The sequence below is a fragment of the Oreochromis niloticus genome, linkage group LG18 (genome assembly GCF_001858045.2).
Source record: "Oreochromis niloticus isolate F11D_XX linkage group LG18, O_niloticus_UMD_NMBU, whole genome shotgun sequence".
NCBI lineage: Eukaryota > Metazoa > Chordata > Actinopteri > Cichliformes > Cichlidae > Oreochromis > Oreochromis niloticus.
In genome coordinates this window covers 18680640-18705643 of record NC_031982.2, presented here as the reverse complement: position 1 = coordinate 18705643, position 25004 = coordinate 18680640, and the positions used below count along the sequence as shown (strand labels likewise).

General features: G+C 38.6%; 1 protein-coding gene across 4 annotated transcripts in view; it reads left to right on the top strand.

The window, feature by feature from the left end:
• st18 (ST18 C2H2C-type zinc finger transcription factor) overlaps nucleotides 1–19136 on the top strand; it is a 41108-nt gene extending 21972 nt beyond the window's left edge. For 3 of the 4 annotated variants that reach the window (XM_005476419.3, XM_019348455.2, XM_005476421.4), the window contains 20 exons: nucleotides 350–401; nucleotides 1263–1293; nucleotides 1470–1657; nucleotides 5472–6182; nucleotides 6862–6996; nucleotides 7903–7993; nucleotides 8089–8181; nucleotides 8714–8922; nucleotides 9210–9409; nucleotides 11277–11522; nucleotides 12552–12664; nucleotides 13244–13306; nucleotides 13619–13687; nucleotides 13955–14017; nucleotides 14353–14433; nucleotides 15872–16093; nucleotides 16247–16335; nucleotides 16483–16586; nucleotides 16685–16831; nucleotides 16971–19136. In XM_005476419.3, the coding sequence (XP_005476476.1) occupies nucleotides 350–401; nucleotides 1263–1293; nucleotides 1470–1657; nucleotides 5472–6182; nucleotides 6862–6996; nucleotides 7903–7993; nucleotides 8089–8181; nucleotides 8714–8922; nucleotides 9210–9409; nucleotides 11277–11522; nucleotides 12552–12664; nucleotides 13244–13306; nucleotides 13619–13687; nucleotides 13955–14017; nucleotides 14353–14433; nucleotides 15872–16093; nucleotides 16247–16335; nucleotides 16483–16586; nucleotides 16685–16831; nucleotides 16971–17111 (3048 nt within the window). In that variant the 3' untranslated portion in view covers nucleotides 17112–19136. The remainder of the gene's footprint in view (nucleotides 1–349; nucleotides 402–1262; nucleotides 1294–1469; nucleotides 1658–5471; nucleotides 6183–6861; nucleotides 6997–7902; nucleotides 7994–8088; nucleotides 8182–8713; nucleotides 8923–9209; nucleotides 9410–11276; nucleotides 11523–12551; nucleotides 12665–13243; nucleotides 13307–13618; nucleotides 13688–13954; nucleotides 14018–14352; nucleotides 14434–15871; nucleotides 16094–16246; nucleotides 16336–16482; nucleotides 16587–16684; nucleotides 16832–16970) is intronic. The other variant, XM_005476420.3, reaches the window with a different exon arrangement.
• The last annotated feature ends 5868 nt before the right edge of the window (nucleotides 19137–25004 follow it).

Below are 25004 nucleotides of genomic sequence, written 5' to 3'. Positions count from 1 at the left end.
TGAGGTGCTGTCCGTACTTTAATGTCATTATTTAGTGTCATTACATTTTTACTCACCTTTGAAACTTTTTTTCCTGACATTATACTTTATGTGTTTGCATAATACTGGTGTTTTTAGAGCTCTTTGTGATGTTGCCGTTCCCCCCCCCAAAAAAGATTTTGAGGCTCAGTGTCTCTGGTAACTCTGCTTACCTGCCAAACAAAGCAAAAAAAAAAAAAAAAAAAAATCCACAATAATCTATTAAGTGTTTAAGCCTTTTGTCGTTTAAGAGAATTTAATTAATACAAATTAAATGGATTAAAATGGCTCTTTTAGTTGCTCATCTGTACATTTAATGGTTTATTTGCAGATGGATTCTGAAGGTGAGGAGCAAACCTTGAAAACATGTGACAGTAACACAGGTGAGTGCAGCTTTCAGGTTTAGTTTGCTTTTAAATACGTGCACACACACACACACACATACACAGATATGCACGCACACACACACACACGTATTCCACTTATCACCATGGGCTAGGGGTATCAGTTCAACAATCCAACTTTATAACTGTCAATTTTATGTATTATCTTACCGGTCTGAAGAGCACTGCACCGCCATTTCATTATTCAGAGGGGAATAACTTCATTAAATTGGAACACTGGCTCAAATTAGTTAAGGAGTGTGTATATATTGTGTGATTGAAAACCTCTAGACTGGATATGTCATTATGCAAGTGTTCAGGGCCTCTGAGGCCTTCCTGCTCACGCTGGAGCTATTACTACAACTGGGAAAATTCATGAAAAGTGTTATTATTGGTCGTGCTTCATGGGAGTAGGGGTAGAACTTGTGAATGAGATTTATGCAGGCCTCTGGGAAAATTGATTTACCCTTTTAGATCATGTTGTCAACACTGTCAAAAGATGAGCTACTGTTGGTTTCCCAGAGAATGAGCAGACTGAATGAAAAGCTTTTCAGATCAATGAAGAGACCACTTCTACATCCTTATGCTGATTATACCCGATGGCATTGTAAAAGGGAGTAAAAAAATCTATGCTAAAAGCTTGGATAAAGCGCGGGTAGCCCATGTGGTATCATCCCTAAAAGATTATCTACAAAACAAATATTTACAGTACATTGTAAAATTTCGTGACTAATAGCCCAAAAGTAGTCAGTTGCCTTAAACCCTTAGATGAAATACATGTTGACAGATGCTGTGCTGCTGCAGTGGAAATGTAAACACAACTTTTTTATCTGTTATTTCTTGGCCTTTATTTTTTCACAGGGCTGGCTGACTCCATCACCGAGACTCACAGGTAAGCATTTTATGGCGTGCGCGCACATTTTCGTCCTTAAGCCAGAAAGGAAGCACGTTCTTCCCAAATCTTAGATGTGATCGCTAAAAAAACTGTAGTCTGAAGTTTAAAATAGGCCAACTGAGGCCTCCGCTGACCCTGCTGGGTTTTTCCTCTATTCCCTTGTTCCCCTCCAGCCCATATGGGTCCATGGCGAGGAAGAGGAGTGCTCAGGAAGGGGTGCAGGGTGCCCCCATCAACAAGAGAAAGTCCCTGCTGATGAAGCCCCGCCACTACAGCCCCAGCGAGGCATGTGAAGAGGAGAGTGAGGACCTGGCACCGCCACAGGACAAAGAAGAGCTGAGGAACATTGACACTCCAGCAGGTAAACAGATGTCCTGTTGTTTTGTCTGTTTTGATGAACAATTGACGCTGAATTTTAAAATCCCATCTGTTGCATTCATATTTCCCTCCCTCTACCATCAGCCAGCAGCCGCAGTCATTGTGCAGTGGAAGTGAAAGACTACACTGCTGGGTCCACATTAGTTGTGTCTCACATCCACAAATTGAAGTTTTGACAGCTGATCTGCCATGATATTTTTGGCGTGGCTTTACCCTCTTTTGATGAGGCCAAATTTCAGACCCCTCATCTGTCCTTTTTCAATAGCCAGTCCAAATCAATTGAATCCATAGAATGAGAAACTGAATGGAGGCGTGCACCAGTTCACTTTGATTTAAATTAAACTTCCTCCATTCTTTTCTACAAAATTTTTATTGAAGTTGCCTTTTGTGAAAAACAAATGAGCTGTCACCGCTGCTTGGCTGGCGTTCCACTGTTTTACTCTTTTTTTTTTTGGTTTATTTCCTTTTCTTTTACTTTTGTTTTTTTTACTTACCCACAGGAACACTTCATCTGCAGCAGTTAAAAATTGTTTATTTTCACTTATGCCGCCGTCCTTCTCACAAGCAAAAATGTTTTCTTTTTTCCTAATAAATTGAATTTTGTGCATTTTGGCAACAATGCTCGTGGTGTACATGTGCATTCTCGCCCACTATAATCTGCACTGATTTGGTATATTTTTAACGATGTAACTAAGCAACAAACGTAATTGTCCCTTTCAAAAGCTTTTGTTAGGCCCTCTAACACAGTCTAATACATAATTAGGCATAATGTCTACAGCTCATTATAGTACACATGTGTGTAGTTAAATGGACCAGGAGAGTAGCTCACTAAATTGTGTGGATTCATTGGAAATGGAATTTATTTGTTTCCTGGGTTCATATTACATTACAATTATCTAAGTTATTCACTGTGCATCACCAGTGTTTCCTTTTGTTGTTGTGTATTCCAGATACTTTTTCTATTTATCATTGATTGACTGCTTTATATATTTTTTTCCCCTTATTTGAACCTGATATTCACTAAAACAAAACAAAATCAAGCCAGAATTTTTTAAAAATCTAAAAAAAATCTGAATGTGTCAAAAGAACACGAATATTGATAAACATATTCAGAACATATTTTGCTGTGATTGTCAGATGTGGGGGCTATTTTCCTGTGGTAAAAACAAAAATTGGAAAAGTGGACTGGAGGCAGTAAGAATTTTTGCAGTAGGGAGCTGGTCATATCTGCATTTTAACAAAAAGGGAGAAAAATAAGCCTCTCGTTTGGTTGAGCCACACTGTGTTCAACTCCAGCCAACTGCAGCCCTGCTGCAGAGTGCTGGTAATGGCTATTCTGGAGTACAAACTGTTCACCTGTTCCAACACACAAACCACCGGAGGGATCCAAGTTTTTTTCCTCCGTGTCTTTCCTTTTTTCATTGCACTGCTGTGTGTGTGTGTGTGTGTGTGCATATATATACGTGTGTGTGTGTGTGTGTGTGTGTGGATGTCTGTGTGCTTGTCTGACTGTATGCGGCTGTGTCAGGCCTGGGAGTCCATCTGGATGAAAAACAAAACCCTTGTTGCTTGCCTCATAAATGTAAATATGTGTAACTGGCTTTAATTTTTCATTCAACAGGGTTTGTCTTTAGACGCCTCTTTCTAAAATATTTTTCACAGCAGGGAACAGATAGTAACACACGGTAATGTCGCCTGAGCAAAAACGCATGTAAAAGCACAGACATGTCAAACCAGACATGTGCACTTAACAATGCAGGAAATCGTATATTTAGCCTTTTTTTTTTTCATTAGTGCCACATAATTTCTGTCGTTTTTTAAAGCTGTTTTGGCAAGGATTAGGTTTTTGTGTCGCTCCCATTAATGAGTCGCAGCTGTCTGATAATGCCTGTATCTGTACCGTCCTCTGCACTGTGTGATCTGATTCTCACAATCCATCTCTATCTATCTTCTCAATCTATTGAATCCGACTTTTTGGTTTGGCCTCTAATGTGTGGCTACTTAAGAGGATATAGACTTCCAGTGCAGCCTACTGAAAGTAAAACCCCTCACAGTCCAAAGAGCTTTAATAGCACATAAGTTTGTATGATTTTCGAGGATCAAGAGAGATTTTGTTGAATCAATCCAGATGATAGCTTTCCATTGTTAATCACTGACCATGACTTAATATGATCAGTGGCGTTAATAAAGCGTTGTCTCAGATGCATTTTGAGGGATAACCCTAACCCTCTTTGTCTGTTCCACTGATCAGACTTTCAGTGCATAAGGTTTCACACAATCTTGTGGCTTTCTGTGCGTATGACTGGGATTTTTGGATTTATTCAAAAAGATGGCAGGCCAAAGGTCGGTGCAAATTGAATTATTTAGAGCACTCAGCAAAATAAGCCGGAAAAAAGAGATTATATATAAGAAGACATGCGTGTATATTTTATTCATCTGCACTCGAAACATTATATGTGGTTTCTTTAACACCCACATAGGATACAGAGTGCCAAAAGCTAAACACTGAGTAATTTGCTTGATTTAATAAAAATCTGAATTTGTTGAAGAGCTTTTATTCGTTAAAACTTTTTCGTGATGAATCTACCTTCTACTGCAGTATCCCTCCTTTGATTTTAATCTCAAATAATATTATATGTGTTCAGCTTCCCAGTAAGCAGCAAATATGTGGAGGCAAAAAAAAGAATTAAAGATCTTAATATGCTCATTATATTACATGCACAAATTCAGGCAGCAAATAGCATGTAGAACATAGGAAAGGCTCGTATCAGCGTCACAACATCACACATTAGACATGTAATTTCAATATTTCACAAATACCTGTTTTAATTTAACAGTTTCAGTCAAATTTACTCGTAAAAGCTTGATAATTTTTTATTTTCAGTTCAGCTTTTGACACTTTGACAACCATTAATTTTCCATGTAAAGGCCCTGAAAATTATTATTTTTTTAAAGCGCTGTAATGGCTCTTTTTTCTTTTAATCTAATCAAATTAAGCCAAAGATTTCACATTTTCAGCAAGTTTGGGTCAAGTTCACTAAGTCTCTCATTTTTGTGGGCAAAGCGGGCTCCCGTTTGTACCCGACAAATACTATCGTCAGTTTTGTGACTGCGGTGTATGGCTGGCTTTTCCTAGATCAGGCTCTGCCACACACACAGCACCATCTTACAGAGATTTGTCTCTTTTATCTATTTTCTCTATTCTCTGTTTTCAGGAATCCTCTTCACTTTTCTTGCTCTTATCCCTCGAAACAAGATGTACATTATGTTTTTCAAATCGGTTTTTCGGATGACAACATATTGCTGCTTGGCTTGCACTTTAAAATACACATAACTAATTATAAACTGATGTTTTCCACCCAACGCAGTGTAAATCCTTTCATAATCTTGTCCTAAATCTATATTGGGTTGTTGCTCCAATTGGAAACAACAACAAAGTGAAAAAACAATTGTCTTCCTCATGTCTGGGTTTCATGTTGAACTAGCAGAATGAAGGTTTATGTATGTTATCTAAAATATGCTTGAGGAATTGCTTGGAAATCTAACAACCTTGTGATTATCTTTCCAGTGCATCATGTACTCTTTTAAATCCTATAAATGGTTATAAAAACATGTTTTTCGCAAGATATTATTCATAGAAAAGTAACACAAAATCTAAAACCTTAAAAGGATTTACAGAAGATTACCATGGGCGCACAATTCTTATCATGTTATGTGACTGAAGGGTCACAAATGAGCAAGTTCAGCATGCAAAGACTTGAACATGTCGAATAATCAGCGTTGTCTTATTGTTTTAGATGGAAACTTAAACACAGTCAATGGAGTGACTAACAAAAATGGCTGCCATGATGTGGCAGCAAAGTCCAGCAGTTCACTTGGATGGTCTGAAGTTACGTCTGTCGGCTCGCCACAGTGTGAGCCGGACACATCTGAACCTCTGATGGATGAAGATGACGAGGAGTTTCTTAATAATGAAGAAGACCAAAGTCACGACAGGATGAGCAGTACAAGCTCGCCGCAGAGTCAATATGGAGACATGAGGGAAGCCGAGTGGGAGCCTCTGGCTCTGTCTGCCAAGGTGAACAGCTTAGACTGCAGTCCTTCCAGACTCTCTGAAGATGTTACAGGCAGGAACGACCACGTGAAAGAAGAGCCTCACTTAGAATTAGGTGGTCCACTGGGCAGAGCGAACATTTTTCAGGCTGAAGCTTTAAGATACAGGCTGCTCCCCACGGAGGAGGACAGCGAAGGGGAAGCAGAGGCGGATAGGCCGCCTCGGCTAGACGCCTGGGCTCTGGGCCTCCACGAGAGAGGCCTTGAAATGAGCCGAGGGAGGGTAAACCTGAGCCTGCTGGAGCAGGCCATAGCTCTGCAGACAGAGCAAAGGCAGGTCCTGCACCATGCCTACAGAGAGATGGACCGGTTCCTCATGGAGCAGATGACCAGCGAGAGGAGGCACCACAGAATGATGGAGATGGACGGCAGACTCACCTATCATGGAGGAAAAGGTAATAAGAAATAAAAAAGGTTGATCTAAAGAAAAATCCAGTTTCATCCAGTTTACATCAAAAGGATCACTTGTGATTTGGATGATTGGGCGCTCAGAAAAGGAATAAAAGAAGCATTTTTTTGAGGGGGGTGGGGTAATCAGAGGGAGGAAATCCTCTTAAAGACTAAAAACATTTTGGCAACAAGTGAAGTAATAAATAAACAGTCTAAAATAAAAAAGAACAAAATTTTCTGATGGAATTGCGTCTACTCAGAATATTGGATTTTGATAGGAATCAACTGGATATTTAACCATGACCATAAGTCTTAAATCCTCCTAAAGTACCTCTCATGTTTCCCTCTGATTCTTCAAATGACTGCAGCTAAATGTGTAATCCTAGATGTAATCTTTCGATGGGTGGGCATTAAGAAGTGAATGCTCTCCGTTAAACTGCAGCCATAACTAAAATGACAGATTAATAGATGGTATTTGTGAAAAAAAGAGAGGCTGGCTTTGCATGATATTTCAGTTTCTTGACCTTTGTGTAATACGCATTCAGAACAATATATACAATATAATATGACTCTCTTATTTCTTTAGTTGTACTCTTAAAGACAGCGTAGCTGCATTCATTTTGCCATCAGTTAGTGGTTATGGTGTTTTCTTTATTGTAAAATCTTTCTTTATTGACTCTACAGATTCTCCACGGGCAGATAAAAAGGATATAAAGTGTCCAACTCCTGGCTGTGATGGCACTGGTCACGCCACCGGCCTGTACCCTCATCACAGGAGTCTGTCTGGGTGTCCTCATAAAGTCCGAGTCCCCCCAGAGAGTAAGTCACATAAGCGGTTCTGTGTGTGCATACAGTGTAATGGATGGTTTACACTCACAAAAACGGCCAGTTTTACATTTTACAATCAGCCAACGGTAATTGAAATCCTCTTAGCACGAGCCCAAAACAAGAAAGGCCTGCTTATACATTTAGCTGAATTCAAAGACGTGCACAAAACTTTTCAAATAAACTTAAAGGATTTTCTCTCTCTCCCTCCCTCTTTTCCTCGTAATGTGTTGTAATGTGTGAATATTGAATTCTTTTTTTTTTCCCCCCACATTGGCGATTGTTAAGTCATTTCAATGTAACTCAACAAACATTCAACATTAAACAGTAATGTTACAAAAGGAACAGAAAAAGTAATTAACTTTTTCAAAAAAGCACATGCTCTTAGACTGGAGGCCGTATTTGCAAATCAAAGGGCTAGCTAACGCAGTATTCAAAAATAAATAGACAACTCCAACAAACTAATTGGAGGATATGTACAGAAAAGAAGTTTCTAAGGATACAGAGCGGACCTTTAACGACGTGTTTGTTTTGAAGAATATAATCAGCTGTCTTGTTACGCTCTCTCTTTGCACTAAGCTATTTACATTTCAGCCACATTACAGCATTCCTCACAATGAGAAAAGCCGTTTGTGTGTGCGTGTGTGTTTTTTCTTCTTCTTCTGTCTCTGTAGGATCTTTGCTCTGTAGGCTCTAATGTGCCGGTTATATAAATCTTCACTTAATGCAGGAAAATGTATTTGTTTTATTTCCAAAATGCTCGGCATATATATACGTTGTGTGTTTACCATCCTAATCTTTAAGCTTGATTATGTCTCGCATGTTGCTTTAATTTAGAAATGTTTATCTTTGCTTATCTGAGCTTATGTCATGTCTGTCTGTTCTTTGTCATCCCCTCAGTCCTGGCGATGCACGAGAACGTCCTCAAATGTCCTACGCCTGGGTGCACAGGAAGAGGCCATGTCAACAGCAACCGTAGCACCCACCGGAGGTACATCCACAGGGGAAATCCATTAGAAACTCTGCACCCTGTTTATACATGAGTTACAGTATTAGGCTAATGTGTTTGATTTCCTCCCCAACCAGTCTCTCAGGCTGCCCCATCGCTGCTGCAGTGAAAGTCTCCAAACCTCAGGATGAGAGCCTGAAATGCAGACAAACACCTGACCGCTCACCGAGGTATTATGCCAGATGACATTTTCAGTGCTCTCAGTGTGGTCACATGCAGGAAAATAATTACAGCGAGCTCTGTAGTGGACTGAAGTTCTACAAACATAACTGAGGTTATGCAAAAAAGTGATAAACACTATTATTGTTAAGGGCGGTGTAGAATATTTTTATTCAGCAATCCCAGCAGAACATGCCTATTTTGAGCTTTCCAAGCAGACATAAGCAATGGTTGCTGGTCCCTGTGAGTTCCTCTCTATTAGAGATGATAAAAGAGCAGAACTCTTTGTTCCCTGTGGATATATCATGGGCAGGATGCCCACTCCTACTATATTAATTAGTCTGGCAACCTGGCTGTGGATCTACAACACACATCAGATCCCAGACTCTGAGTGTACAAAAGCACTGGCATCCCTCAATGGTTAAAAACAATGTCTGCTCTTTACTGCTTTATATTAACTTTCCAAGCACCTTTCTCACAAGTTCCTAGGCGATTCTTTAACACGGTAAAGCATTTTATTGTCATCTGTTTTCCTCCTCGTAGAGCCCTCGGCCTAATAAAGAAATTCGAGATGAACCAGCTGAACTATAGGCTCTCTCACCCGGTAGCAGCCTTACAAACTAGCCTCACAAAAGACATGGACAAGTACAGCAGAATTCGCTTTGATTACGCCAGCTTTGATGCACAAGTCTTCGGCAAGCAGCCTCTGATGGGGACCAACCAGGACCCGGAAATGATGCATTACCCTGATTGTAAGTTTCACACATTTTTTGAAAAAAAAAAACCCCCCAACACACTTGTAAATAAGGATGTTGGATAAATGTAGATGCTTTTTTTTCAGCCACTAATTACAACCTCTATCTACATACGACACAGATCTACATTGTATATATTTGCAAAGACTGCCCTTTATTTAAATATCTGTGATTGACGCTAAAACAACAACAAAAAATCTTCTTTTTTTCTGGGTACTTTTAAGTTTGGGTTGAACACCTGGTGTCTCAATAACTAAATGATTTGCTAATTATTTGTCTTTTAGCCCCTCAGCAGTATCCTGGCTTCCTCGGTGCTCCAGGTGGCCGCCTGCCCACCTCTGGTCAACACAGCCCGCCGAGTCAATTCAAAAAAGAAGACGGTCTCCAAGCCGCAGCAGCGACAGCCGCCATCCTTAACCTCTCCACCCGCTACCGGAAGAACACGGAGGCTGTCGCCGACCGGCCCTTGGCAACCTCCACAAAGGTAATCAAATTAGACCACTTGGAAAGGTATTTAATGTGGTCATTTTTAAAGGAACTCTGATTTGTGTATAAAAAGGGAAGACATCAAAAGACTGGATTTGGCAAAGAGAGCCTGGCACTCTGGTGGCACAAAAACAAGGAGGTTTCCACTCTATAAAGCTTTAATGTACACAAATGAAAATTTGTGTAATCACATCAAAAGAAGAAGTACAATCAGCCTTCTTTCCCAATTACAACTACTCGCCTTTTTTTTTAATAAAACATGTGGTATTGTATTTTGTTTCGACATCAGCTGGCATGTAAAAACCTTGAACTGTTGTCTGAGAATGCATCTTGCCCGCTGCAGATGGCAGAGGATATTTTGCTTAGTTATATGATCCAGCATAGGCTGTGTGTCTACACCAGATAGTCTTTAAAAGCATTCGAGTGGATTAAGCCCATCAGATAAAGGAGTTAACATAGCAAAAGTTTAATTCACACAAAATCCAAACTCTTTTTGGAGAAGAGCACAGATCCAAAATCTCTTCTGCTGTCATTATCTGTAATATGGCATTGTAGTCAACTTTTTTTCCAAGTCACTTCATGATTAATATTGATCGCATTCTGTGGGTTACATACATGCACACTGTACTGTAGATGATTCAAGGTTTCCACACCTACACAGCACAGATCCTTGTCTCCCAGCTTGTTGAGCTGAGAATGTGGCCCTGTACCAGGTACCAGCCCACTGAATGAATAAAACAGTGTTAGCAAGTTAATCATCTGTTCTCGTTTACAGCTTAGTTGTCTTGGAGAGACGTACAAAATAAAGAACAGCTTTCAAGTCTGAAAAAAAGGGGGCCATATTTAGAGTGTGATATGTCGTCTGGTGCTTTAACTTATACGCTTTGAAATATCAAATGCAGAAAAATGCTCGCTGAAAACGGGATAATTTTGCACGTTTAAAGGCCGTATTTACGTGTCAGTTATATGAAAAAAACACATATAGATTTAGAGTCCTAGTTTTTAGCTCCAGCTGACGTTAGAGGAAAAATAAATCACAAAAAGTCTGCGCATCCTTTAGTTTTACAGTGATGTTATTTTGATTAGGTACACACATCATCAAATGGCTGGATAATTAAACTGGACAGCCTCATCCAGTGTTCATGAAAATTATCCCCTTTAATTAATTTGAAAGACTCCCCCCACACACACACTTCTCTTTGTTACAAAAAATAATGATGTATAGGGTCTAATGAAACATATGGATTGAATAATTGGTTCCATTTATGGGAAAGGATTTCAACATCTAATGAGGTACAACTTTTAATACCATAAAACAGCCATAAGTCATCATGCTATTGCGTTTCAGCACAAAAACGACAAACACATCTGTCAGCGGGGAAACTTATGCCACATTAAGCTTTTTAATTTTTGCTATAATAATGATGACCTAAAACCAGCAGCCACCCCCCCAGCTGCCATCTTGGTTGTGTGTCCCAGAAAACAGATGACACAGCTGTCACTGAAAAACTACACACCAGTGATTATATTTTTTTTTGTGTTCAGCAGAATTAACGCTGGCTTAGTTTGGTACTTTGTCTGGTGTGAGATAACCACCGTATGTATTATTTAAATACACTGTTTGTTTGTGCTGCTTTTCAAGTCAGTTTTCGTGTTTACGGAGAAATGTTACTGGGGTTCAAGTTTGCCATATTGCCTCATTGTCATATTAATGAGGTATTGTGCTGTCTTATTTACATTCCTGTGGCTGTAATGAGAGAATGCCTTTTAATTTTATCCTCTGGTTTATTTGTTTTCATACGCCGATTTATTGTACTCTTCTGTAGCACATCAGATTTTGTGCATTTCACCTTTGTTGTCTTTAGGACATGCTCATAGAGGTGGATGAAAACGGCACCCTGGACCTGAGCATGAAGAAGTGCAAGGAAAACGTAAAAGCCCAGAGCAGGACGCCTCCCGACGACCCGCTGTCTCCCCCTGAGTCCGCTGTGGCCAAAGGTGGGAGTGTGCTCATCAGCCCCGCCTTCTACCAGCCGCTGTGTGAGAGAGACAGCTGGGAGAGCCCCATCCCTGTCAACTTCAGCAAAGCTCGTGTTTTACAGGACAAAGAGGTAAAAAAAGAAATAAAATAAACAAGATTTGGCTTATCCAAATCAGAAATGTTCGGGTCAAACGATGAATTTATATGCGAGACAAAATATAAATAAATAAGAAAATAAATCGAATAAGTTAGTGCCTGAACTCCCTCCAGGACTAATTAGGTTCTTTTTTTGTGTGTGTTTTATTCATGTATTTAGCTATTAAATATACCGTCTGCAGTCGTTTCCTGAAATCTACCCGCTGAATTCTTAATTCTTCAGTTTCTCTATCCAGATTACACAGATCTTGTAAGGAAACTGGGGGAAAAAATGAATTTTCAGGAATTTAGTGTCCTGATATTTCATTTTTCATCTTGATTGTTGTTTCATTGCATTTCCTTACAGATAGGAATTAAAACAAACAAAAAAATGTATCCGTGCTGCCAGATTTACTCAGTTTTACTCAATAGTTTGACTAAAAATAAACTTAAATCTACCTAAAAAAATTGAAAAAAAATCCAAGTGTAGACCTCGCCCCCAGGCTGAATGACATGCAGTGTTTCTAAGAGCATTTATGGAGACATGTTCTAAGACCAAGCAGAAGCTCGAGCCAAATCTGTTAATCTATAAGATGTATGAATTATATTTACACTGAGGACGTGCTTATCTATTGCCCGGGGGTCTGAATGAGTCTAATCTGAGCTCTAAAGGTTTCGTTTCTTTTGATCTCACAGGTGGTATTCATTTGTAGCACGTATTAAGAGTTGTCACATTTGCCCTGCTTTTACATCACACACAACATCTGGTGACGGCACAGAAAAGAAGACCCATACGTCGAGTCTGTACATCACAAACAACACGTGGATTAAATATGACTTTAAATGGATGTGTGGTTTACTACTGCAAGTGTAATCTCGTCGTCGTCGTGCACCGCAACCCTCAGGACTTGTTTTAAGAGTATTATTCAGGGATTTTGTTAATTATTCACTTTCAGGTCATTGCAGAGTGATGTCTGATACTTTGGACAGTTAAGGTCATGCTGTTATTTTATTTCTGTCTCAGCAGGAGGATTATGATCAGGTCTCCTTGGAGGACCAACACTACCAGGGAGATAGCAGCATGTTAAGCTCCAAGGCCAAGCTGCCATTACGGGATTCGAAGAAAGAGCTTCTGAGGTATGTGGGATTAAACAGCGAAACATCTCGCAGCAGCTTTATCGAGCCAGTGTGATGTGACCGTTCCTTTTAGCTGGCAGATGGTCAGTATAAATAAGAAAAAGTGTCACTCCAAACCATACATTTGTTCCAGTAGTGGGTCAAAACACTGGAATGAAACTCACTGTGTTACATATGATTGTAACTGGTATGTCTGCAGGTTCATGTGGAGAAGAAATGTATCTATTTAAAAAGTGAGTTTTCTCCCCGTATGTCCGACCTAAGCTTAACACAACTCTTGACTCTTTGTAGTTAGAGTGCATGCTCTGCTGGGTCTCCTCACGAGAAACGTAGGATCCTCTAGTTTCCGCAGCACAGCACCCCCCAGATCCCCCCGTGACATTCAGAGACATTATTAAACTGAATGTTGAGCAATGTAATGAAAAATTTCTACTAAACTTTCCGCTGTACTAACTCTTTTTTTTCTCTCTAATGAACATAAAAAGGTTCCCCCTGTATAAGAAAGATTCAGTTCAAGCTTGGGAAAGTCTGTGGGAAGTGGAGTAATCTGCGTATTAAATGCTTTGTGTTCTCATGCAGCTGTCCGACCCCAGGCTGTGACGGCAGTGGCCATGTGACGGGGAATTATGCATCACATCGGAGGTACTGTAATTAATTACACTCTCATTAGTACCAGCTAGCAGATATATAGACAAGGGAAACAATGCTTATTGTTTAATTATGTTGATTATTACAAGTGAAAACTTGTCACTTGTAGCTCGTAGGGTTTTTTGCATCATATGTCATGTGCTAAAAATGCGATGACACAAAAAAGCTTTCTCGTGACGAACAAGCGGAATTGTGTTTTTTTTAAGTAATTTTGTATAAATATGCAGCGCATTGTATTAAGATTATTTAATTCAGTCGTGATCAAAGAGTGAATTAAAATGACTGTTAGCTCTTTATCCTCTCTAGTGTGTCTGGATGTCCCCTGGCTGACAAAACACTCAAATCACTGATGGCAGCCAACTCTCAGGAACTAAAGTATGTGTTCTGAAAACTGTTATTGTTGCTAAAGGATTTTTCACATTAAACTAGGCAGCTTGTTTTTGCTTCAGCTTGGGTCATCTTGTTTTCCTTCCTTTCCTTTTCCTTTCCCTTTTCACTTCACATTATGCATGATTTCCATTTACTCAACATGAAGTTGTTTTCTATTTGTGCTACTTTTCTGCATATTAGCATGAATCCCCAGCTCTGCTCCCAGTCTTTTGCTGTAAAAAGCACCTGGTCTCTGTGTCTCTCAACCTGCAGGTGCCCAACACCTGGTTGTGATGGATCTGGACATGTGACTGGGAACTATGCTTCGCACAGAAGGTAGCAGAGAGAAATCATCACAACTGAGCATGAAATACATTTGTCAGATGCATGGCATTCAAACAGATGGTGAAAGTCTCACTTTAAAAACATGCTGCACTTTTTGATTTCTTGTTTTTCTGGATGCATTTGACTGCCTTTTTATCTGTCTATCTTTCCATCTATAGGCACATTTCAGCTACATATGTGCTAATGCAGTAAAACTTATTATTTAAAAAAAACCATGCACAATTGCAACTTCCTAAACCTCACGGCTGCCTGTACAATTCCAGCCTTTATTGTACCTCATGAATAGACTTCTTTCAAGTTAACGCACTGTCTCCAACCATTTTCAGCTTGTCAGGATGTCCACGTGCCAGAAAAGGAGGTTTGAAGCTCACACCAAACAAGGATGACAAAGATGAGCAAGAGCTTAAGTATGATTTTTTTTCTTTCTTTCTTTCTTTTTTTTTTGCTCATCCTATGCTGTCATGTTTGTTTTTTTTGTTTTCTTGTTTTTCTGTTTTAAAAATAAAACAACAGAAAACATTGGGAAAATGCGTCATGCTTTTGTGCCCGGGGGTATAGTACCTGGAGGCCATTAAGTTAAACAAAGAAAATAATACTTCTCTTGTCCTAACATTAGTGAATTATTTTCAAAGGATTAGTAGCATGTTTTGGTTTTTTTTGCAGGATTTCACCGGGGTTTTTGTATTTTTTTTCTATTTTCTGAATGGGATATCTGGCTTATCACTCTTCACTGAGTGCTTTCTTTATAATTATAGTATATTAAGAAAATGTTGAATTGCTGGCTGTGATGGCATTGCACTCATTTGGAGCTTAATCACTGTTGTCTGTGAAAGTGTTATTGGAAAAAAAATATAATGGAATTGATTTGCAGCTTAAATCCAAAGTCTGATATATGAGCCCTTGTTTACTTATACATCTGGACACTGATTTTTTTTTCTTTTTTTAATTACTAATGCAAGGGCACGAGCTTAGGAATTAGACTGGAATAGATCTCATACACATTAAGAGAGAAAGGGAGAGAAAGGGGGAGGGTAGCAAATGTTCCTAGATTATTGTAAATAGTGGGCCATATGGCATGCCTCCATTGTCCGGGTGCCTTGCATCAAGCTACCTACCTGTGGTAGATGTAAGTAATGGGACCGGTGTTGTTTTGTCCTCTAAGTGCTGCTTTGCTGTCGAGTAACAAAATGCTGAAACAGGCTTTTTGCAGCAGCACTCCACAGCATGTGTGCCATTTGTATCATCTCAGGTGACCTTTCACCTTTATCAATAAGGGAAAGGGTTAGCCACCTCCAAATTACATTCTTTCGCATGAGGGGATACATGACAATTATCTGTAATTCATGTCACTCCATTACTGACCTGCAGAAAACAGGCCTGAAAATGCAACTGACAAACTCTTAATGATATTCAATGTGAGTTGTGCTTATGTTTTCAAGCACAAATACCATCCACCTGGAAATGTATGCAGTGAACAGAGGGTCCATTCAAACTCAAGTTTAGAGGATTAGTAACTTACAGTTAATGTGATTATTCACAGCCCATCTCTAGTTTTTGGCGACTTCATTTTTTAATCAGCATTTAGATGGATTAATCAACTTAATGGTTAACAAATCTTCCGGTCTAGTTATTGAAAGAGATTTTTTTTATTTTAATGGTCCCAGAGATTTTTTGTTGTTGCAGTTTGACAATAAAGCAGTTGCTGTTGTTTTTGCACAGCTGGATGATTTTGTTCAGCGGGTAGCACAAAAAATAATAAATGTTATTAAATGCAAGCTAGTTAGATTTTTCCGTAGTGTATGCATGTTTTCAGCGCCTCCTCCTCTTTGTTTGTCACTATGGTAGGTGTCCGGTAATTGGATGTGACGGACAGGGCCATATATCGGGAAAATACACATCCCACCGCAGTGCAGGCAGTTGTCCACTTGCTGCCAAAAGACAGAAGGAGTCGTCCATCAATGGGATGCCCTTTGCCTGGAAGGCCAATAAACAGGAACTGCCCCATTGTCCCTTGCCTGGCTGCAATGGCCTTGGACATGCCAATAATGTGTTTGCCACTCACAGAAGGTGAGGCCGCCTGTCCTCCATTTTATCTCTAAACAATACCGCTAGTCGACATGTTGCAGTCTTACTCTATCCACAGTCTTGAAGATGTTAAAGTTTAGTAGTTTTGGTGATTTTCTCCTGTCTAAAATTGTCATTTATGGCCTGCTGAACTAGTTTGTCCGGTTGCCCGCTGAACGCACAAAATATCAAGAAAAAGTACTCCGAGGAAGAGATGATGACTATCAAATTTAAAGCCAGCAGTGGTAAGCTACTCTGACATTTTGTTTGGCATGGCAAGTTTTTTTTCTATTAGTGACACATATACTGGTACAAAAAAACCCACTAAATGAATAAAAAAATCTGTGATTTCTGCTGGAACATAATAAATTAGACTATCTCCTCTAACCCAGGTGTTGAAAACAAAGATGATATTCAACATCTGGATCATGAAATAAAAGAACTGAACGAATCCAACATGAAAATAGAAGCAGACATGATGCAGCTCCAAACCCAGGTAAGTATTTACTCTCACAAAAATCATTGGTTAAAATAAAGGCGCGAGATCTTTGCCCGCTCAATTTGATGAGATCCCCATTGTTTTGTACCCGAAAGCAGATCTCCTCTATGGAATGTAACCTGAAGACAATTGAAGAGGAAAACAAGATGATCGAACAGCACAACGATAGCCTACTGAAGGAGCTGGCTCGCCTAAGCCAAGCTCTCATTAACAGTCTAACAGACATTCAGCTGCCTCAAATGGTACAGTAAGCCTTGACCACAGTATCCACTCCAGCTCACAGTGTTTAACCTGTTCAGAAAAAAATAAATAATCATTTTCCTGAAATTGTCATTTCTGCTGTGCTGTTTTCACTAATAGTCAAACATGTTTTTGTTGCAGGGGCCCATCAGTGAGCATAATTTTGAAGCCTATGTGAACACATTAACTGATATGTACAACAACTCGGAGCATGAATACTCTCCAGAGTGCAAGGCCCTCTTGGATAATATCAAACAGGCTATTAAGGGCATCCATGTTTAAGCTGTGGAGCTACCAAGAGGTTTCTTTGACTTGGGATAATGACACTAGATAGCTCTATTTTACTGAAGAGTGCTGGCTTGGCTGCATGTATAAGACAAGGCTTTCGGAAATGTGTTTGGCATTTTCCGGTAAATACACTGCACTGAGAAAATTACCAGCCAGATTTGTAATGCTTCTACTGTTTCTGCATTCACTCGATATGTTTATCCTGGTGAGATTTTTTTTTTTTAACCCCTCTTGCACTTAATTATTTTGTATGGTTTGCTTGATTTTAATCTATATGTGTTCATGTCACTCTTATATTATTGCTATTTATTACTATATTTGTTCATCAGTGTATTTATTTCCTCGAGTTTTATTTATTTCTAAAAACTGTAAATGCGTAATATTTGAGAAATCAGTTTGACTTTCTGCACATTGTAAATTACATAGAAGCACATTCCAATTTCATGGCATACTTTCGCCACCTAGTGTTGAAAAACCTATATTATTGTTATTATTATTATTATTATTATTATTATTAGAACATAAGTTGAATCTCCCTTCAAAGTGAAAACCTACCAAAACTACTAAGCATCAATGTTTTTAAGCATTGCTTTCTTTCCTTATTGGAGACTGAATGTATGGTAAGACAAAGTGAACACCAAGATTTAAAAGAAACAAAAAAGAAATTGCAATGCAAATGTACTGTACCTTTTTCTACTCAACCAATAACAGCTGAATGCAATGAGGAGGTGACACTGAGCAAAAATGCAACATCATTCTGTGAACTGAATGTCGGATACTGCTTTGCATAGTGTGACCACAAAAAGAGTGCAACAAAAATCAAAACGATCACTTTGTCAAGATGTCTTTCTTTTTTTTAAAAAACAAAACAAAAAAATATAGATATTAAACTGCCTTCTGTGCACACTTTGGAGTGTGCATATAGTATGTGCCTAAATGTATATGAATCCATAAAAATATACAAGTACTATGTTTTGTGGTAGGACAGTATTATGTGAATGGTGTCTGATTTAATATACAGTACAATTATTTTCATAGGCGGAAACGTTCCTGATGACTGTTTGAAAGCCGTTGTCTCAGTAGCTGTAATCTCAGAGTCAGGTTTTGAAATATCATGACTGAGATTGAAAGTCTGGTGTTAATTTGTTTTTCTTTTCTTTGATAGCGCAGAGAGGGGGCAAATAGGAAGGAGTGGATATCTCTTATCTGCTTAAAGGCCTTAACATTTCAGCCAGTCTTACAGTTTGAACATCCTTGGGCAGATTTGAATAGTAGCTATTTCAAAACCGAGCTGACGACCACTGCAACCTGCATTTTAGTTTCAATCATTACAAGCAAAAAATAAATAAAAATAAAAAAATATAGAAAAATGATAGTTGTTGGCTAATCAGTTGTTTGTTTGCATCAATTGCACTTTTGTATATGAGTTATTTTGTGTTTTTAGTTGCCCATACTGACCTTTGATAAAAGAAAAGGCTGGTTAATCCCCAGATAAAAAAAAAAGAGCTATCCATTTCAGCAATACATTTCTTTTAATTTCTGCAAAAAGACATCAACGACATGTAGCCTAGGACATTTTGAAGATGAAAATGTAACAGCAGAAGAGCCAAATTACAGAAAAACAAGACCCCGTTTTATCCAAATACTCGACACATTTTAAACAATTTTAATCTTTTAAAAACTGAATCAGTCTTTAAATCTAACAATCTTTTTCTTTGTAATTTCTTATATGTAATTCCTATACCACACATTGTTTGCTCAGGAAGTTTTGTGAATAATATTTATTTTTTTCCCTGTTAGTATTTGATGTTTTGTAATGTGAAATGCTTTTTTGTGGAACGATATTAGTATGATATGAAATTGTACTGTATTTTTCTTTTCTTTTACATTAAAATGTAATGCTTTTTCAGTTAAGGTAGTTTGTAAATTGAAACTTCCTATTACTTTTAATATTTCATAATAAAGATATGCGCTGTGTTGTACAGTTTGTGTATGGTAGAAATAAACTTTTCAAATGGTTGTGTGGTTTCTCAAACGTTTTGAGTCCACCATGAATTGACTGTGCAACCAGTTTTCCTCCCCAATAAGTCAGTAGGCGTCAGCTTTCACGATGCATTAGCATCACCTAGTGGTGAAAAACAGGGACTGGATCAGCGGACGCTGGCAGTTCTCGGTGTACAGTTTTTGTGCCATTTGGGGCTAAAATGAAAATAAAGGGATATCATGGCTTTAGAGCTTTTAGCTGTTGACTGCCACAGGTTCAAGTACAGACATGTATCTTTGCTACATGCCAATCCCACCAATGAAAAACAGTGTAGACCTCAATAATGTCCCATATGTTCAGCTTAGAGACGAAACTAGTGATCATTATTGAAGAAACGCCCCCCAATATTCAATTATTTGTTTAGTACAGTGTATAAAATGTAAAAAAAAAAAAAAAAACAGGTGAAAAATGCACTCCCTGCACAAAAACACACATCTTCACACTTCATAACTTACATTAAATCAGTTTTACTTCAAAAACAACATAAAAGGCCAATCAATTATCGAAATAGCCAGCTACACAAAAAAAGGAAAATATCAAGGTTATCCATCTAGACTAAGAGTCAGCCTTTTATTAAACAAAACAGAGATGTAATTATTTTTAATAGAGTTGTGTCATTGCTGTGACAGCCCTCCTGTTGTCTCAATGAAAGTCCTGGCCTGTTCATAATGGTGACTGGCTGGCATGGGGGAGACCTCAGCTAATGCAACCTGCCTAGGCTTTCCAGGTTATAACACCTGGATCAGAAAAACTGGTCAATCTCGCTCTTCCACTGCACTTGGCATCCACCCCATTTTATGTTTTATGTCTTGGTTAGCTTATGTTTAAAAAATTATCTATTGTTCAAGTAAAGCTTTTGTGTGGATCCCCTTTTTGTCACATAAATGTGACATTATGATAGTTGTTATGGTCCACTGAAACAGTGTAAAATGTTTTGTGGACTTCAGGAGGAATACCTGCTGGATTGCTGTAATTAAAAGGCTATCATAGGGTGAGAGGCTGGGTACATCCTGGACACGTTGCCAGTCTGTCACAGGTCCAAAATAGACAGACAGACAACCCTTCATGCTTACATTCACACCTTTAGTATCCCCGCTTAGCCTAACATGCATGTCTTTAGACTGTGGGAAAAGCCAGAGAGAACATCAGCTTTACCAGACAGTGGATTTGAACACAAGATTTTCTTACTGTGAGGTGACAGTGCTAACCAGTGCACCGTCGTGCTACCCTAAACAGAAAACAGAAAAAATAACAATAATAATAATAATACTAATACAAAAACAAAATGCAACTTTAATGAAATTAAAGAGATTTGTAAAAATGAGATTACTAAAAACAAGACAAAGACGAAGGCCTTGAGACTGAAATAGGACCTGATCAATTCTAAAAACTTTAGTCATTCAACAGAAAAATAAAAATATAAGTAAGTAAAAAGTAAAATAGGCGAGTAAAGTTAAAAAAAAAATAAATTAAATGACAAAATCACTGTCACCATTTTTCAACTTCAGCGTCAATATTATTGGACTTTACATTTAAATTTTACCCCAGCCATCATCATTACTATTATTATTTTATTTATTTTCTATTGTTAAAGTAAAGTTCATTCAAGCATTGGGGCACAGGAGACAAAGTGGGTTGTCTACCGTCAGAAGGTCGATGGTTCGATTCCCAGCTACTCTAGTCTGTAGCGCCCTATAGTGTTGTTCTGCAAGATACTGAACCCCAAGCTGCTCCTTATGCATCCATTGCAGTATAAGTGTGTAAGAAGGTGCTTAGGTATAGAAAAAAAGTGCCTGTATGAAAGTGTGGATGAGGCTTGTAGTTAAAAATGCTTTGGGTGCTCAGTTACAGTAGAAAAGCACTAAATAAGTACCAGTCCATTTACTGTTTACTGTGATTAGTATCAGGTAGATGGATCAGAGTTTATGTCTAAAATGCCTTCCATATTTAAATGTCCTTGTTTCAAAATAAAAGCCATCATATGCACGCTTATGCTGCACCAGTAAAAGAAATATGAGCTAAAATATAAAACCAAAGTTCAATATGTGGTGAAAGAAAACCACATACAAAGTATGAGGCAGGCATGCAGACAGACACACACACACACACACACACACACACACACACACACACAGGGCATGCAAACACATTTCCTGTCACACCACACAAGGCGCCGTCTTCCTGTAAAAGACATGTCGTGTGCAAACTGCGAGAACGTGGCAGATATCTAAAGCCTCTTGATGGCTACGTACAAACACTACAGTCGGTTTGCAGTGAGTATAAAATTTATAAGGACTGTGTGAATGTGGAGAAGACGTATGGGAACACTGTTGCTAGTAAAAACTTTCTCAGGACGATCACACGGCTGTGCTCAGTATCACTAAAATCGCCAGCTGCAGACACAAATCATGATGCTAAAAACATGCTCTTAATGGAAACGTTGATCGTGTTTGATTTATTAGTCAGGCCTATTTAGTGGCCCATGAGTGACATGACTAATGGTCCTGTATGAGGTAGTCAATTACTAGAGACACTCGAATGAACCCAAATTAGAGAGTCAGCTTCCTCGTGTATTTTGTACTTTTAATAATTTGTGGTTATGTAATTGGAGATCAATACCTCCTGATATATAATTAAATCACTGACTGAGAAAGTACACAATTTCTACACAAAAGACGAGTATCTGCAGGAGTGAAGGAGCTTGCACCACAGTAACAGAAAGTAAATTCAGCAGAGTCCACTCAGATCATGTCTTTAAATATATTCTGTTATTTTTTTATTTCTATTTTCTGTAAAATCAGGGAAATCTACTATTTTTTTCATGGTTCCAGGTCTTTGACCCAGTGTTTGGTATTCTGGACTTTGTGAATCGTATTAATTTATTATTGCTTTGATCATGAAGAGTGGGTTACGTTTTCTAGTTTAGTTTTTCTTATGAATTTTCTCATTATGCTATTTATCTCTTGTGATTCAGGCTTATTTTAGGTCCTTTGGTTTCCTTTAGCGCTCCCCTCTTTCTGTCTTTTCCTCAGAGTCTCGTCTCTGTTTATTTACCTCGCTGTGTTGCTCTCTCTCTCTCTGTCCCTTGCTCTCTGTCCATCTCTCTCTCGCCCTCTCTCGTGCCCTCTCACTATTTCCCTGCATCATGTGTGTCTTAGTCTGCATCTCACTGTGTTTCCTGTTTTATTTTGATAGTCCTTGTCTCTTGTGTTTTACAATCAGTTTCCTTCTCTTACTTGTTAAGTCTAATTTGTTCCCAGCTTGTGTATATATTGTCTCAGTCTCTCCGTGTCCCTTGTCGGAGTCTCTTCTCGTCTGCCCTTTTGTCTCTCAAGTTTTGTGTTTTTAGTATTTCCCACTTTAGGTTCGCAGTTCATTTTGGTTTTGCTTGTTTTGTATCAGCCTTAATAAATGGCTCGTTTTTGTTTACTGGTTCCTGTTGTCCTGCGTAATCTGCAGTTGGGTTGTCTCTCTTCCTCACACGACCTGCGGCCGCAGATATTGCCAATTTCTGCTTACTGTTAACTGAAAAATAAACAAACAGGTGGATCCCAGCCTGACCAAAGACAATAAAAACATAGAGTTAAGCCCAAAAGTGACACAACAATTTTTAGGTCAAGGGGTCTAAGAAATGCACTACAATAATTTTTTAAGATGTACAGCCATTTTCATCCACAGTTCCCATTTTCAGAGGCTCAAATGTAATTGGACAGTGGTGTCATGGTCAGGTGACTGCTGGTCTTAAAGCAGATATAATATTTGGAGATGATCCCAAGTGTCAAACTTGTTTTTTGTAGCTCTTCATTGGAATTCTTAACAGGAAATCCAAAGTAATATAGGTGATGGAGATCATCATTAGTTTGAAAAATTAAAATAAACCTACCACAGAGAGAGCAACAACTTCAGAAGTGGTCAAATCAACTATCTGGTTCAGTCTTGACATGAATGAATTCACTGACCAGCTCAGCAATGCCAAAAGACCTAAAAGACGACAGAAGACAACTGAAGTGGATGATCACAGATTATTTCCTTTGTTGTTAAAACAACTTTACACCAACTAGTGAGGAACACTCCCAAGGAGGTAAGTGCATCATCATCAAAGCCTGGACAGAAAAAACTTTTCCCAGAATGACTGGAAGAGAAAAGTATAGAGAAGAGGAGAACTAAACTGAAGCATATCACATTACCTGTCAAAAGGCATGTATGGGTGCCCATCGAACCAGGACTTTGTTATTTTTATTGATGATGTGTCAGCTGACAGAAGTCACAGGATAAATTGTGAGGTGTACATGGCATACTTTCTGCTCAGATTCAGCCAAATGCAGCAAAATTGATCAGGCAGAAGTTCACAGTACCAGTAGATAATGACCCAAAGCACACTGCAAAACAAATCCGGCAGTTTCTAAAGGGAAAACCTTCAATGATCAGCTGATTTCAACCCAATGCTTTTCAGTTATTAATACAAACTGGATGCAGAGAGACCCACAAACAAGCAGCAGCTGAAGGTGGCTACAGGAAAGGCCTGGCATAAGATCTCAAAGGAAGAAACTAAAGATTTGGTGATTCAGACAGTAACTGACTGCAAAGGATTTTCCTCCAGGTAAAACACTCTCTATATATTAATAATGTATGCCAAATTACTTTTAAGTCTCACAAATTGGGATTATGAAACCCTTGAATTAAAACTGAAAGTCTGCACTTCAATCAGATCTTGACTGTCTGATCTGTGTATAGAGGCAAAACGTACAAAAACTTAAACTTAAAATTAGAATCTTAAAACTTTGTTGATCTGACTGCATGCTTTCCACAGTCTAAAACATTACAAAGAGACAAGCCTCCTACTATGGGAAGTAAAACCTTAGTGCAATACAAAGCCTGTTTAGAGAGAGCAGACTTTAGACTCATGTGTGTCTGCTGACCACAACTGCTTCCTTATTAAACCTGAGGACCTTCCATTCCCACACACTTCCCCAACAGGCCAGAAACCATCTGCAGGCTAAATTTAGGCCTGCATGTTAAGGGAGCTCCTCTTAAGGGAGCTGTGTGAGGTTAGAAGGTGTGTGGAGCTTTCCAGGATCTTTCTAAGTTTAAAGTCACGGTAATGAACAAGAACAGTGTATCATGAGTGTAACTTACATGCTTTAAGATCAAAACATAGATGGAAATGATATTGCTGTAATGCACCGTCCTCTTTATAGTCTATAATTTGACTACACCTGACTCACAGTGCGGGTTTTTCATGGCTTTTTGAAAATGTTTGACACAGATATATTAGACTATGGGATGTAGCTTACAGTAAGTTTCTTATGTAATAGAAAGTATATCTCATATATTACACGGGCATCTTATCTGGTTTTGAAAATTTAAAGCTGAAAAGAAAAAAGAAGTTATAACCAATTTAACATGAGTGAGGCGATAATTAGCGATGATAAGGGGAAAAGCTCATTTTCGCGAGGTGTAATAAATGATAGATTTCTTGCTGTCTGGGCCACAGAAGTGTGTCAGACTTTTTAGATAATAGATTTTTTTCTATCCACTTTGATATCTGATTCCTTTTATAACGGCATGAGGAGAAGAATATATATATCAGTTTCCTATAACGTTGGAGCCCGGCTATGATTGGAGGTTTTAGGGCTCTTTCTACGAAGTCCTTGGTATAATCTACCAATTATACAACACCTGAGTCTGAAACACCTACAGAAACTACATACACAGAAACTTGTGAAAACACTATAAACATTGAAGGTGATGAGTTTTCTTTGTCACGTAAAAAGGATAAAAGTCATTTTAATAAAAGCATGATGGATCTGGGGAAAACAGCGTTTTCTTACTTGGACATGGAA